This window comes from Hippocampus guttulatus, chromosome 5 (assembly GCF_054856545.1).
Source record: "Hippocampus guttulatus isolate MCC_2025c chromosome 5, RoL_Hgut_1.0, whole genome shotgun sequence".
In the NCBI taxonomy this organism is placed as follows: Eukaryota; Metazoa; Chordata; class Actinopteri; order Syngnathiformes; family Syngnathidae; genus Hippocampus; species Hippocampus guttulatus.
In genome coordinates, this window is record NC_141265.1 from 18,225,357 (window position 1) to 18,242,151 (window position 16,795).

The 16,795-nt window shown below is 43.9% G+C and overlaps 1 protein-coding gene across 1 annotated transcript in view; it reads right to left on the reverse strand.

The window, feature by feature from the left end:
- The window catches only part of kiaa0825 (KIAA0825 ortholog), a 104,881-nt gene that overhangs the window by 67,596 nt on the left and 20,490 nt on the right, over positions 1-16,795 (reverse strand). Inside the window, exons 7-17 of the mRNA XM_086112288.1 lie at positions 16,218-16,385; positions 14,829-14,911; positions 14,476-14,727; positions 11,910-12,187; positions 11,012-11,162; positions 8,483-8,673; positions 7,736-7,942; positions 7,550-7,660; positions 5,196-5,335; positions 1,797-1,976; positions 93-338 (exon numbers count right to left, since the gene is read on the reverse strand). Of these exons, the coding sequence (XP_085968414.1) occupies positions 93-338; positions 1,797-1,976; positions 5,196-5,335; positions 7,550-7,660; positions 7,736-7,942; positions 8,483-8,673; positions 11,012-11,162; positions 11,910-12,187; positions 14,476-14,727; positions 14,829-14,911; positions 16,218-16,385 (2,007 nt within the window). The remainder of the gene's footprint in view (positions 1-92; positions 339-1,796; positions 1,977-5,195; positions 5,336-7,549; positions 7,661-7,735; positions 7,943-8,482; positions 8,674-11,011; positions 11,163-11,909; positions 12,188-14,475; positions 14,728-14,828; positions 14,912-16,217; positions 16,386-16,795) is intronic.

The following is a 16,795-nucleotide window of genomic DNA, read 5'->3' on the forward strand; positions in this document are numbered from 1 at the left end:
AAAGATTTATAAGCATGATGTTCATTACAAATGAATGGTACTTATAAATGCAGAAAGCTAGCAGTGAAACCAGCGCCATTGTATTTGCTTACTCTTAGACGAAGAGTCTCCCTTCCCAGTCTCCCGTCCTCGTACTTCCACTGGTCTGTAGTTCCAGCTTTTGGGCATCTTAGCCAAGACACTTTCTGGAACAACTCTGACCGACGAAGCTGCGCCGGGCTCCTCGTTGGCCTGCCAGTATGTCACCATGGTAACCAAGTGAGTCAGAAGGGTGTCGGTAGACTTGGTGACTATTACCCTGATACAGTCCACCACAACGGGCACTTCCTGCATCGTTTCTGGCAAAAGAAGAAAATGACTTGCATTGAAGTTCATTGAAAGACACAAAACACACGGGATGTTGTTGGACTTTCTCATTGGGCAGTTGAGTTGCTCGCCAAGGAATGAACTTTTGGCTGGATTTGGGAGGATTGCAGTTGCTTGACCACACAACTTCGACTACTATAACACCAGCTTTTTTTGCTTATTTGTTTTTGTACCCTCTCTTCTAGTCTTGCACCCCCTCCAGATTCTGACGCCAGGGGTGTTTCCCCTTTGGAATAACGCTACACCGTCATTACGACAAGTATTACGGGTCCATTGGGACAGTCCACTTTCTTATCGTGTCACAACTTTACTTTTGACATAAATGTCAAACATAGGGATTAGATTGCTGATATATTCAGCTAAAATGTCTGTAATAAAGCAAGTAATAACCGGTCACATTCAGATGTTTTCAATCAATTTCAGTGGCCCGACGGTGAAAGTGTTAGTACCCTCTCAAGGTGCCGTACAGTACATCTTCCATTGCTCTGCCCTTTCATATCCGGCTCATATTGATAGCTGCGAAGCAACCACATGAAGTTGTATGGCAGCCATAAATTTCCCGTAGCAGCCGCTGGAGAAGCAAAGGCTACGGGACAGATAAAGTATGCTGGCAGTATTGGAAGAGCTGTGAAATCTTATGGGACATCTAACAAATGTGCGACCTCAGACCCACAGAAAAAGACTGGAGCGGAACACAAAATGATATAGCTGTTTGACGAAGCACTGCGCCGAGGCAGGTGAGACCGAGACCTATTTTTCAAAGTCACTTGGTGTTCACACTTTGCACCCTCTTGCGATCGCATCGACTCATGTATTGATTTGAAAGAGCTTGCTACTACCGTGTGTGATCTAAGCGGAGAAGGAGTCAAACCTCTCTCTGTAATCTATGAACGTTCCCTCGGTGAATAGCTGGTATCCCAAAAGGATCAGTCGAGCTCTCTTGTAACCAAAAAGTGCATCGCAAAGATGTGGCACAATCCCACAATTAAACTAATTAGCCTGTGGGAATAAATGATGGTTGAATGACAGTGAGCAAATCTCGCAATCTGGATGGAATTTAGACCCTCCGTGAGTCCCTCCCTTGCTCTGCCTGAATTGGCTACCACTCAACCAGACATCAAAATGTGCGGCAAAGAAAAAGAAACAAAACGAATCGTTATGGTTTCGGCACAAGCATATTAAATGTCATCTCGGCAATCGCAAAATATCCAAATATTCTTCGCGGGGAGCAAATCTTAAAGCGTTTGACGCTGTCATCAGTGACTTTTTTTATACAGGCTACAGAGTAAAGTGCAGCTTTGACGGACAGCGCAGAACTAGTTTCGAAGCCTATAGAAATGACTTGTAGAACCATTCACGGGGCGACAATAAAGACGGGACCTTGTGGAGGAAAGGCATTCATTTTATTCAATGGCTGGAGGCTGCTTTACCTGGCAGAGTGTAGAGATGTCCCCATACATGCAGACTCTCCAGGTATGGTTGAAGGACCTGAGTTAAGGTCTTGGGGCTCACATTTAGGCAGGTACAAATGTTGAAAAGTGCCACGACGAAGCCATCTCCCGCTCTGCGTTCCTGTGGAGATATTTCAAGCTGGTTCTCAAGGCAAAAATCTGGAAGGAGAAGGAAAAATTTTAATAAGTTACATTTTGATCGTGAATAGAACAACTCAGAAATTGGTGAGGAGAGATTCTGTATTGCATTGAAAAATCAACGGAGTGTTGGACTAACATGAAAATACTCAATAAATGTAAAATGTAAAAATCTATTGCAAGACAATCGTACTTATACAAGGAAAAAATGGTTGCAGGTATAATGAGGGACCGTTTTTTTAAATAGGAATATAGATATAATAAATCAAGAGAGGTCTCTTGCAACATAAAATTCACATGAAACATTTTTTAAAAACTGATTGTATGATTTTTTAACCGATAAAGAAAATATAATACAGTATTACTGTTGCTTAATTTTGTCTTTTTGATTTGAAAGAGGAATGAATTGTTGTTTCTCACCATAATTTAAGCCTCAAATTAAACTTTTTATGATTTTTTCATTGTAAATCCAAAAACAATAAAATACTCCTGCGTACAGCAAGGATTACCTCATACACAATTCAACATTACATAGCTGATTAGTGAAATTGACAACACTGAAGCAAGGATAAAATTCCCATACCCATAGCACAGAGATAAAAAAAGATACGGTATATATACTGTACATATATTTGTTTGTTTATATTTTTGTTTCATTTTATTTACATTTTTAGAGAAAATACACATAAGGGGGAAAAAAACGCTCATTCCAGTGGGAGGTGTATTTTTTTCCCCTTTTACAGGGGGGGAAAAAAAACCATTGGAAAAAGTCAAGGCTCACCCTGACATGTGTTAACAGAATGGACGAACAAAAGGCATTGTGGATTAGGGAGGGAAGAAAAATTCACATCTGTGTTGGATGGTTGGGAGGGTACAAAAAAAAAAAGAGAGAGGGAAGCAGATTCCAAAGCCCTCTGGCTATGGGATGTACAGCACATGAAGACAGGAAGTGAAAGGGAAGCGGTTTTGACAGGGTGTCCTTGTGGGGGGAGCTGTCTAAGCGCAGGGCTGACGGAAGTGCGTGTGTAACTCCTATAGATGTCTATACGCGCTACAGACATTGTGTACTAAGGCTGTGTGTGAAGTTGACAGGGGTTGCTGAGCAGAGGCCCGTTGCTCCAGAGGTGGCAGACATCCAGCGGTCTGTCAGAGATGACAGATATTTGAATAGGGTGTGAAACACTGCAGTCAGGAGTCTAGTGAGACTTTAGTCAGATTTGACATCCAAAAAGTAAGGCGCAGTAAATTAGTGGAAAATCTGAGCACTTTTTGTGTTGTCTGAAATGCTTTTGTACAAATTAGCCAGCCATTAATTTCTGGAGCGCTTGTCCTTATTAGTTCTACAAATAGGAAATTGAGTCTCACAAGAACAGAGCAAACAGGTGACAGGGGACTGTAATGTGGCTTTCTTTGGTTGAATTCTGAATTACTTTGAATGGAAAAGGCAACATTTTTGGTCCCGTGTCTCGTGATTCATATTCCGCTTGATCATAGGTATCTAAGCAATATCACCATTCAAGATCCATTCATCCATCCATCCATTTTCAGATCCGCTTATCCTCACAAGGGTCGTGTCGCGGGGCGTGCCGGAGGCTCTCCCGGCTGTCTTCAGGCAGTAGGCGGGGGACACCCTGAACCGGTTGCCAGCCAATCGCGGAGCACACATAGACGAACAACCATCCGTGCTCACACTCACACCAAGGGACTATTTAGAGTGTTCTATTAATCAGTAAACAAGTTTTTGGAATGTGGGAGGAAACCGGAGTTCCCGGTGAAAACCCACGCAGGCGTGGGGAGAGCATGCAAACTCCACACAGAAATCCGGAGCCGAAATCTAACCCAGCACCGCTGCACTGTGAGGCAGATGCGCTAACCGGCCCCCCCGCTCTAGATTGAAATGAGAAGTGATTTCTTCCAGGTGATGTTGTTCACTTTTTCCCCTCCCTCGCACAATCATACATCTAAGACACTCTAGAATATTGAACCGAGCCCACCTCAGTCTATTAGGTGGGTTATGCCACTATCTTGTTCTTTGTCTGTCTGGTAATTGGTCCTCAAGGAGAAAGTGTTCTGGGTATCAGGGATGTGACCGTGACGGTCCATGGAAACAGGATTGAAGCAAAGCAGGTTCTCTGATTATGGCTCAGAAGATAACTTCGGAAAAAAAAAAAGTTACCACTACTTCTGGGACACGCTATAATTTAATTTTACTCGAGTTGTCATAGTGGCGATTTCTATTCTGTCTCCAACTCAAATCCAATACAAGCTTGATACATTGCTGAACAGGTAAAAAGCAGCGCTCACTGCAAACTGCAGTCACTGAAAACAGCCACACTAATGATATTTATGGGGAAAGAAAGTGTGTTCATGTGTGCTTATGTTGTATAATCTTTGTAGCACCAAACCAAACGCTCAAACATTATTCCCTGCATCCCCAAACAAGAAGATGAGTTAGTCTTCGAAAGAAATTGAGTATGCGTGGGAAGAAACCGGACAATAAAGAAGCTGGCGGCATGTGTTGACCTGGCCCTTGATATGACACCTTATGCTGCTTTTTCTTTCTATCCTCAATTTGTATACACACACAAAAGCCACCGCAGATGCTTACGGGAGTGTAAGCTTTCAGTCAAGCCTCGGTCTTCCCACTTCTCGCTTAATTAGGCCGTCACTGCGATAACGTGCAAGAGTCAGCGCTTCCCACGTTGATATACGACGCGGCGCGGAGGCATCCCAGCCCCTCCGAGCCAGACTCTCCGCTCGACCAAGAGAACGGCGCAGTGAAAGTTGTTATTAATGAGGTCACGATAATGTGAATTAATGTGCGAGTGCACAACAGTCTTTAAAGGTTAGACTGTTGCCGGTACAGGGGAGAGGAGGAGGAATGCAAAATCTTTAAAGGTCAGCATATGTGCTCTGCTTGGGTCTGTTGAGTGTTTATTACTGCACTCTTATTGATTTAGTGGCGCTGATGACCAAGGTGAGGATGATGACGACGATGATGGCAAAGATGATGATACTGATGACCTAATAAAATCAGAGGGAGGTCATCTAATGTCTGTAAAAGTTACGGGCTGAGTTCTCATAGCATTCGCTCACATGCACCAAATCTCATCTGAAAATGCTTTTGTTTCAAAAGTTATGCGCGTGAGCATGTGTAACAACTTCCATATTCAAGCATTCGCAAGGTCTGTATAAAGTATCAAGCGTCAAGCTCCATGCGGAGGGAAAGAAATGACTTACAAGAGTTTTCCAGGAGCATACGGGGCAGGTGACAGTCTCTGTGAAGCAGCATTCGCAGTAGCAACCTGGGATTGCTTCCCGGGTCAGAGGTCAGCAGTCGGAGCTGACATGCAGAGGCATCCTGGCCCATAAGGCCGTCTCTGAGAGTGGACAGATGGAAAAACAAGATGACAGTTTTGCAGTGTCAGGTGAGAGGCAACAAAGGAGGGAATATGCGTCACCATAGTGGATGAGACTGAAATCAAACATGTCGGAATTCTACAATGAAGGAAATGGAATAGTACGGTGGAATTTAAGTTGAACTTCAGATGTTTTTTTTTTCAAACTGTCCCATAGCGTTACCAGGGATGAATGACCAATATTTCCTCTGAGAACAGCTCCAAAGCCCCCAAACTTTAAGTTACCACTGTACCTTGACTATATGCAACAAGGTTAAGATTCTTCAGTGTCCCTCAGCCTATTCAGCAAATACCTTCACTCTCGCTTGTATTTATAATGTGCACCGGGAAGGAATTAGCTCTAATCGTGGCTAGCTAAAAGCAAATTAACATTTGGGAGACAGCCAAATACATGAATATACAGCACTACCCCCCTCCTACATCTTTTGTATAACCAAGAGGCTGCAGCCAGCTGCGGGTAATGAGCCGTATCCTTGGTGTGTGCAAGCGTGTGTGGTGTACACCACGCAGTGTGTATGCTTGTGGTTGGCTATGCATGCAAGTGCGAGGGCACGCCGACGTGTGTGAATGTGCGCGCGCCCGCATGCTACTTTATACATCTCAATAACAATCTAATGGAAGGCATGGACAGAGTTTGTCGGAGGCACGAGGAGGCGGGAGGCTTCACAGGGGACGACTACACAGAAATTAACCATTCTATTTGAGTCGGAAAGCTACGGCGGGGTGCACCCTGCTGCTTGACTGAGGCAAACTATGCCTCCATCTGACAGAGCAATTTATGATGTCGGTGCAGCCGCAAATCCAGGAGAAATCCTCTTTTAACGGTACTGATAAATCTGGTCGGCTGTGCCGCAGAGTTGGCTTATGGAATCTCACAAACACGCTCACGAACGCGCGTGCGCGCACGCATGCACACGCACACCCAACACACACACACACACACAGTATGCCAGACGTGGTGGCGTTACAAAACCTCAAGCAACATATATTTCAAACCAAACTGCACAGCAACACGTGTAGATAGACAACATATCGATACTCACATGCATATATTCTTTATCCTCTATAAAATTAAAGAACTATTAATACTGAAATCATCGAATCACTTAAAGCAGTTGTCAAAGTCCTCTGCGTTGTGTCTGCATGACTGCTCCTAGTGGCAAAATCGCACATTCCCAAAGGAATATCTTTTTTCCATTCTATTTAATGATGTTACTGCGATGTTATTTTTCTTTTCAAATAAAGTACAGTATGATAGCATGCACACACACACACACAAAAACACATTACAGAATGTTTTGTTAGGTTGTAATGGGGAGGGTGGAAAGATTAAAGGAATTTCCATTGATTGGAGAAATAAGTGTTTTGAGTTCCGAGTGGGGTCAACGAATGACTTAAACTTGTATCTTATGACTCCACTGTACATTGTTTAAAGTGTTTAAGCCTGAATGGTTTATTCATGCACTTTGTGATTTTATTATTGTTTAATGTAATAATAATGACAGTGTTTTATTTTTGATTGGATTTGATTTTATGGGCTAAGTAATTTGGCCTCCGAGTCACTACGTTGTGGGTCTGGCTGCAGGCCACCACCAGGCCCCTCTGGCGCCGCCGCACGCAAAGCAAAGAGGTGGGAGCAAAGAAATAAAGGGGTCATAAAAACAAACTAATTCCCGCTTGCCAGTACATTGGAGCTCAAAGTGCGGGGGTTAGTGTGATTTGTGTGCCATCAGCACGGAATGACATCACCTCTGGCTGTGAGGGAGATTACAGGGGAGAAGGAGGGAGTCAAGGGTGAGGGGGTGAGTGATTGACTGCACCTTGGAGGTCACACAAGTAACTCGACACACGTGTAGGTATGATCACACGTACACAACACGGTCTATGGTCGATGACCGATATGGAAAGCCCTCATAAAGCATCAGCATGAAGCAAATCAGTGTAAGCGGCGAGGGTTGTTCTGCTGATCGCACTGTCCAATTTGTGCAGCGCAGCAGCAGGTGAAACTGTGAGTATTTATCTGGATGTACGCTCCTGGAACTGCCACAGAAACATTTTTTCTTTCATGGCCATCGTCAGAGCTTCACAATATTAATTCAAGAATATGCTTCGAATTTTCGTAGTCGTTTGCATTGGTGTCAAATTGCACTACATCCTACTGCGTTCAATACATACTGGATGGCTTGTTGTGTGTAGACTTTTGGTTCGAGAGCATTTAACCAGTGTACCATAGGCCGGTCCAACTGGTGCAGTGTTGACTCCCGCGCATCGTTATCCATAAAAGTTCTGGAAAAGAGAGCGTTCCAACATTAATTTTGAACAAGACCATTCCAATAGCTAACGTTTAAGCAACCTACGAACCTATATAGCAAAGTTAGAGGTGCCGTGCCAATGACGAGGACTGTCAGGAGTTGTTCACACAAGCTATGGATCTGGTAGGGCCAGTCGGATCCTCCCGCTATTATGGTGATCACCGAAGAAGGATCGCGACGGAGCAAGGCCTCGGGACTTTCACACACACTCCACATCAGCTGCTCCACGAAGAGCAGCACTGCTGTGATGTCACTTCTTGTACACGTGGAAAGGAAGCAGACAGTGAATTTAGCAACGCATGTGTAAATAGAAATGAAAGAAAGGTGATGGATCTAAATCAGGGGTGTCCAACTCCGGTCCTTGAGTGCCCCTATCCAGCATGTTCTAGGTGTCTCCCTCTTCCAGCACACCGGATTCAAATGATCGGGATCATTATCAGGCTTCTCAGAACTTGCTGACCCACATGAGCCCACTCCGTACCAACTTCAGATACTTAAAAAGCTTCAAGTGGAAGATTATGATGCTCAACAACCTAAAATGTACTCGAAATGATAGCCGGGTCAAAGCCATCAAGCTTCTCAAACTGCAGTCGGGGACTGAAAATTTACAGCAATATTGCAACACTGTTTCAATGTCAATTGGCGAAAGGAAATGTACACGCTTACTTTTGGGACACCCCATATAACACTTCTGACCATTAGGTGCTTAACTCATTCAGTACCAGCCAATTCTAGACCAAGTCTGAAAAGACGTTTAAAAACGTCTTTGGGAGTGAATGAGTTAAAAGTACCGTACCTTATCTGCAGGTGTCTCTTGTAGGACGGCTGGGCCCTGGCATATCTTTGCACCAGCACCTGCAACGTCTCCGACAGCACCTGGCCCAGCAACTCTTTGGCCAACTGTGGCGGGAGAACAGCCCACAGATCACTACGGAGACCACACAGGAAGTAGAACCACATCTGCACCGAGAAGGAACAGCGCTCACCCTGTGGGAGGAAAAAAAACGAAAGGTTAAGAGATGAAGATATACTGTGAGCTGGTCACTGACAGTGGCACATAAGCAAGAAGGAATAAAAATAAGGAGAGGTGAACAAGCAAGAGAGAAAGAAGGCAGAAGGAAGGGAGAGGAGAGAGAAGGTCTCAGTTGGTCAGGCCACCTGTACTCTGCACCTGGTTTCTTCTCCCACTGGGACTTTTGTCCTGAACTGGAGAACGCATCATGCTCACACAGTGAAAAAGGTGAAGGGAGAAATTGAAACCTTCTCCGAGAAGAATGAGATCACGGCTGCAGAGGAGACTCCTCAACTTTATGGTCCAACAATACGCCATTGTTCTCCGCAAGACGCCCCACACTGACATACTGTCAAAACTGCTCCACTTCCTCAGGTTAGAACCTTCTCATTTTCTTCCCACTTCACTTCATCAATCTCATATTTTACTTCTCTCTCGCTCTCTCTTTCTCTCCCCGGAGCAAGTCATTTAGGGATCTGTGTTTGATGGGAGCGTGACTGGACTCAATGTCCGGGATTAAGCAGCTATCCCTTTGCCTGTGGACCCAAGAGAACAAATCCAGACGCCAGGATCCAAAAGAAGTTAGGGGCATATGTGAAGTTTGGAGATAGAATTATGATGTACCGGTACATGTAGGTGAAGAAAACACTTTCTCTGATGAAGTTTTGCGTTTTGGCTTCAGTTATCCTTTTTTTTGTATTCTTCAGTATTCTTCTTTTCACATATGCTGTTAATTTACATCCATCTATCCATTTTCTGATCCGCTTATCCTCACAAGGGGCATGCTGGAGCCGATCCCAAATGTCTCCGTGCAGTAGGCGGGGTGGCTGCTTATATATCACATTGAAAATATTCTTGCCAATCACTCATCCATGCGTCAATAACTTTTTCAATGACAACAGAAAGGAGCGTGAAAGCAAGTTGGAAAAAGGTAACGTGGAGAGGCTCGAAGAGAGCCAAGGCGAGAAATGTGATGCATTCATCTTCACACTTGAGAAACAGGCCCGCGCGCACATTCGCCAAAATGCAATGCGCATTGTAAGATGTGACTCCCCCCACACCCACGCACGCACTCATCTGCGCAAAAATACACAGGCATGCTTGAACAAAAGCGCACACCTGCGCACAGCAGGTCTGCCCGACACCGTTGACCCGGGGAAGCAGGCGGGAACAAAGAGGCGATAGCGGCGGATAGAAGGAAAGAGGGGAGGTTTCGATTGGTTGGTTTAAGGGCATGAAGGTAGGGGAGTCACAGGGGCCCTTTTGCTACTTTTCAGACAATCCCACTGTAGACAGCAGACTTCAGACAGCTGAACCCCTGGAGCCCCTGGGGTAGCATGGAAGCCACAGATGTTCTCAGCAAGTTCATCGTAGAAGGTTCAGTGAGAAAGGAGAGCTGGGTATGAACGGGAAAATAAAAAGAAGACGCAGGAAAGCTCCAGAGGGTTCCTGAAATCCTGCAGAATCGGAGTCACATGGCGATGTACAGAAGAATGTACTTTTAGCGCTGACATGAATAAAAGAAGGTGGGAATCATCAAGTAAAAAATAAGAAAATTTAAATTAAAGCCACACCGGGAAGAGAAAACACCATGATGGGAATTTTTATGTTTTGTTTCAGTGCAAGGAACTACAAGTTCGGCATCAAATATTTTATCATTTTATCAAGCTTATTTGCAGCATCTTTTCAAATTGAAAGTTGTCCAATTTGAAATTTTCTGTACAAGCATTGACGAGTTCAACTTTTCAGATTAGCATATCGCACACTGAGACTTGAGCTTTTTATTTACTACTGTATTATTTTTGTTTAGTCTATAACTGTGGTTTACCTCTACAAATATTGGAACGTGTAGCAGTCAACCTTGATATAAAATTGGAAGTGTGAGGCACATCTGCAACAGTTTTGCTCATCGATTGTTCAGTGTTTGATCGTTGTGGAATTTTCACAGAATTGGTGATTAGCTTTCACCATTTATTTTTAGTTCTACTTATTTTCACACTTGTATGACCACTGTAAATATGTCGGTGCACCACAGGCACCTTTGCTACAATTATGACAAAAGATGGAGCCGACATTGATTAATAAAGAAAGTCACTGATGCTTTTCATATTCATGGATATATTGATACCCATTGATGCGAAACGGATGCTAAACAGCAGGCATCGGTAAACACAAAAGGAAGAACAATGAGCACAAAAAGTCAAATTGAGTCCATCAATTGTTTTCCATTTTGCATTCACATTAAACAAAACAAATAATAGGCTATCATAAAAAAATACAATAAAATCTTGAGTTCAGTTCACTATACTTTACCTCATAAAAGGGCTTGGGGTCAGCCCAGTGGTGGCTCTCCGCATCCTGAAGCACACACGTGGCACAAACCTGGATGCAATAGCTGCTCAGTTGATCTTTTAAGGCCTCGACGGCTTGCTGGTACTTCTGGACAGGCAGCAGACCAAGGTGCCTGGGCAGAAATGAGGGCAAAACACTCCTGGAAACCGCAGCACTTGAGCGGTCACAAAAACGCACGTGATTGATTGTAAAAGTTCAGTCTGACATATTGTCTCCTTTAAATCTGCCTGCCTTGATACTTTCCAGGGAGAGGTGAGAGTTTCACAGGGGGTGCAGGAAACTTGGAGACGGAGGAGTGATTGGTGAGGAGAGGAATAGTACTTTACGACCCAGAAGGGAAACAGGCCAACTGTCGGTGGAGGGGCGGATAGGGACAGAGGTGAAAAAACAGAAGCGCGGAGGGCAACCGTGATGCCTTTGGAGGGATACGCGGAGGGCAGAGGTTAAAAGGGCATAAAAACTCACCAGATGTAGACAGAATATGGGTGTCATTACCACTTGTCGGTCATTTTCATTTTCTTTCAAACTCCGCACCTTTAGTTTCAATCTTAACTGTATGGTCCTGTTTTCTAACTCTCCTGCGGTAGATTATTTACAAGAAACTGCTTTGATTTGGGGGAAAAAATTTTTTTCATGATACTCATCTCAGATTGGGATTTTTTTTTTTTGTGCAGTCCTCCTAGAAATGCTCACATCAGAGAATTTGCAAGCAAAGAATGATGTAATGTTTTCTTAATTGAATACCAAGTACATTATGTCCTTAAAAATGGCCCGGAGAATTTAATTACTTAGCTGTGCAGTACACAAGGTATTTTTTTAAATAGACACACACACACACACACACATAACTTTTACTTACACTTTGGCTAAAGTAGAGGTTGAGTCCTTCAGCCGTGCATTGTAGCGTTCCAATCGTTGGAGTACGTAAATGCAAGTGGCCAACAGTACAGGCAGGTTCCTCAGTGGGAGAGAGGACGGGACTTCCAGGGCTCTCTGCTCTAAGCGGCCCAGCACGCGTAACGCTCCCTGGCTACACGCCTCCACAAAGCTCGATCGAACCTCCAGCAGAGAGCTGTCCCGGCAGGCAGCTGCCAGAGGTAGCAAGGCATCCAGCTCGTCAACCATTGGAACACAAAACTGAGGAGAAAGAGAAGGCAAAGACACAATTATGCCAAAATGAATGGAACAAGGAGAAAGCGACAAAAAAAAGGCACGTTTATATTACAGGGTGAGATTCGGGTGTATTTAAAAGCACTTTCCAAACACATCTTCACTACATTCCTGAAGGACACTTGAGTGAAGAGATCGAACCTCTAACGCACATCTTTAAGGATGTGACACTCTACTTCTTCAGGCTGGCATTACAAAACACTTAAGTGCATGCAAAAAAAAAATGTGGAGGAACATATTATTTAGCCCTTATTCATTCAGGTTTACAGTATATTATTGAAATGGAGCAAACACTCCTCAATAAAAATCAAAGTCACGAAGGAAAATGTCAACTTACTCATTAATGTATATGTTGTCATTAATGTACAACATAAAAATCTATAAAGTTTCAGCCACAGTATCAGGAAAAAGGTAATGGCATGATTCAGGAAATGATTACAGCGTTGTTATGGTTGACACAATGCTATTCCTTTAGCACCGGGATTGGGGTGAAACAATTCTGCTGGCATTAGTTTGAATGCTGCAGTCCTGTGGCGCTAACTACCTATGCCAAATGAAGGTACATCTTCCTTTCTTTCTTTAAACGATTGCGCAGTACTCTCTTTTATTGCAGGGAATTAAATATTATCTAATGTGCTTCCTTTTGCCTTTGGCAAGTAAATTCCAGGGAGCCACGGTTTAAAAAGGAAGTCAAGACAAGACAGATTATGAATAGCTGCCTGTTCTAAAGAAACCCAAAGTCTGCAGAGAAAAGCGAGCCCCAGTAAGAAGCAACTTTGCTGCTTTGGAGAGTGTATGTGTGTGTGTGTGTGTGTGTGTGCGTGTGTGTGTGTGTGTGTGTGTGTGTGTATCTGATATCAGAAGCTCACCCTCTTAACTCATGCTGAGACAGAACTGCAGCTCTGCTTCCTTTTGGATTTGGACATGCTTGACGCTTGCAGATATTTGTCGAGCCGATCTGCCTGGTCATTGGCAGAGAAGCTATGTGTCGGGGTTGTATTATCACGTCTGTTTTTATTTAGTCGTAATTGTGAGGGTTTTTTTGTTTCTTGGCTTCCTAAGTTTGTTTTTTCCCTCCAGTTAATGCTGTGCTCTTTTCTCACGACTTTTATTTTCACCAGCTTTGCTGAGATTTTGTTTTCCTTGTTGATACTCATTCATTCATTCATCTTCCGAACCGCTTCATCCTCATTAGGGTCGCGGGGGGTGCTGGAGCCTATCCCAGCTGTCTTCGGGCAGTAGGCGGGGGACACCCCGAATTGGTTGCCAGGCAATCGCAGGGCACACAGAGACAAACAACCATGCACGCCCGCACTCACACCTAAGGACAATTTAGAGTGTTCAATCAGCCTGCCATGCATGTTTTTGGAATGTGGGAGGAAACCGGAGCACCCGGAGAAAACCCACGCAGGCCCGGGGAGAACATGCAAACTCCACACAGGGAGGCCGGAGCTGGAATCGAACCCGGTACCTCTGCACTGTGAAGTCGACGTGCTAACCACTGGACTACCGGGCCGCCACCTTGTTGATACTTTCATTCCTCAGTTGTCAAACTATTCAATAAATATCTTTCCTTTTTTGAAACCTAAATCGTGCTTCGGCGTCCTTTTTGCATCCTTGTCCAAAGTAACATGAATGTTCTTACCATTCCAATCTTGAAGGTCATTCACATGAAAAAAGACACTTAAGGTTTGAGCCTTTAAATGTTTAACTATTAACTATTCACGGTTATTTAGTCATGTTCTTGGATAGCAATATAGACCGTTTATACAGAATATATCATTGCCAGCAGGCTGGTCTGAGCTGCCTGTCTGTGGTTTGAATGCAAAGGCATGCTCGTATAACCTTTCTGCTGATATGCTCTAATCTTTAAAACGTTGACCTATGTGTAATTATGTTGTACAGGTCCGAGGCACAGGCAAATTTTGACACTCGTAAGCAATGAGAGCCACGAATACTGTCAGCGCCTAAGAGGTGTGAATAAACGCAACAGTCAAGGGCTGGACATGAAAATGTGAGCTGAATACAAGTTAAGTAAAGCCCGAAGAAATATAATGTGCTATAAAGGAATTCATTGGCTAATAGCAAACAATTCGGGCCCCATTTTCGTGAATAGCACAAGTCTAAGACAAAGCATAGTCTAACTGGAACTTGCAGTACCTGATTTATCAATGGAAAAGTGTCGATAGAGAGTAGAGTGTGGTGTGCTGAGGCAACAGAGGCAGTGGAAAAGCGTATCCAATTTTGAGGTGTACCTTAGCTACCATGGTAGGAGAGTCTCTCTCTGGGTAGGCATCAAATTTGTTCTGAGTAACATTCATGTCGCCATCATTGATGCTCCGATGTCCACTTAAATTTTCCATCAGGAGGGAGTAGTGACCCGAAGAATGGAGGGCTTCCTCCTGCTGAAGACTTTTAGTACAAACATCATCCAGCACCACTTTGACACAGTGAGCCATATGAGGAACCAGCCCACTAAAGGCCAACCGCCAATCAAACTCCAGTACCTTCAAAACAGCAAACCAGACAAATCTTTCATCTTCCTCCTTCGGAATAGTTCTAATAATGAGAACCTTTTTAGGTTCTTCGAAGGGAAAAAATAACTCACCTGCGACGTGTGAAAAGTTGGTGTTGTAAATGTCTTGCCTAATCTCGCCATGTCTGACTCCTCTTTACCCTTTTTCAAGATGCCTACACAAAAAAAAAATTGTCAGAGTCCATATGATGCCAAGAATACTCACTGGAGAACCAAATGTCGCATTCAAAGAAGGCTGTGTGCTGTCAGACTGCTATACCGTTTATGTAATTGTGTACTGCATGATCCTTATGACTTATTCCCACGGTGTACCTTGAAAGCAACTGCATATTCTGTAATTTCCAATGCTCCACTGTTGGCCCACTAGTCAAAATGAGACGTGGTAACCAGAGAGTATCAGTGAATAGCTCAAAGGAGGGGGCAAGAAACAGGTGGTAGAGGCTAATGGTGATGCCGCTACAAGTCTAATTTTCTGGGTTTAGAATTCAACCCAGATGGCATAAACTACAGTCTGGAAGGGGTAATTCCGGGAGGAGATGTTATGTGAATGTGTGTGTGTGTGGGGGCGGGGGGGGGGGGGGGGGGTTGACATGAGACAAGAGTACAAGATGTTGGGTTGGGTTGCAATTAAAAAGCATGCACATCAAGGCCAGAGTATCCTAATCAGTAGGCGAAGAGTGAGACCCCAGGTGAGGCAATTTAGGCGAACACGAGTGCATGGAATAGAAGAAGGAGGAAGCAGCCAGCACATCACTTTTTGACCTTTAAGCCCGTTTAATGAATTTCTGGTAATTAAGCCATTTGATTGCCTGGAATTAATGACTTGGATAACTGGCCTTTAAAGGCTGTTTACTTCTCAGTAAATTGAGCCTTTCTGCAAGTCTTGTTTTTATAAATGTAACCTTTATGGAAATTATGGCATGCACCGGAAAGCTCTCCGTTATTTCTATGCTCTGAGAGTTCGACTGAGAAAGGATAATAAAGGGGAAACTCCAAGCTAAAATAAATTAAATCTAGACAGCCGGAATGGCACTCGGTAGATCCCAGACCTCTGCCTAGGCTGATGAATAAAGCCGGCAGACCCCTTCCTTCAAGTTTAATGTCAATAATAGGGAAAGTCATTTTAAACTTTTTCGACTTTAAATAAAAAGTCTTATGGTGGAATAGGCCTAAATCACATTTCGATAGTGTTCCACTCAAGTCCCGTAGGTGTCAATAAGGTCAATTCTAAACTCGTCGCAATAAGGCTAACAGATGAGGAAGACATTTTGGTATTTCTGGATGGAGACTTTTATGACTACTGGTACATTCTTTTGGAAACTGTAGGATTAACTTCTGAATAGAAAAAAACCCTAAAATTGGCATCAAAATTAAACACATATATCCTTTGGCAATATGCAGACGTATCTTGAAGCATGCATACGCGTGTCGCTTATGATGATGAATTATATGGCACATTACCTTTTACGCAGGGAGCCTCGCCTGTACAATTAATGAAGGTCATGTTGGTGACCATCTCTTTGACGTTGCTCTCATAGGCCAGCAGTGTGCAAGCCAGCTGGGTTAAGGCCCTCAGCTGGTGGGAGGTCAAACTGAAGCTTCTACTTTTCACGGGAACCTCCATTGGTGCTGTGGAAAGAACCAAGTGTCTGTGGATGTTCAACTGACACAGATACAGAGAAGTTGAGAGCCGCACTAAAGTTTACAGTTCAGTAAAGAATAAACAGCTTCATGAAAGTAGGTTTCTGACATGCGCTCATCAGACAACACCCACAACCCGCAGTCTTGCCTAGCACGACACCTCTTATAAATATCGACCCATTCATGTTTTCCCAATGCACCGCATAAACAAAGAGACAGTGACAATATGCAAAACTCAGCACCCCCTACAAATCACACTTGCACATCCATCTCTCTTGGTACAAAACTTTTTTTTTTCCCCCTAACCCGACAATGACCCCTTTGGCAAATATGGATTTCCCATTTTGGAGGCTGCCAAACACATCACCCGGGGGATGTTCCGCATTAAGCGGGAGAAT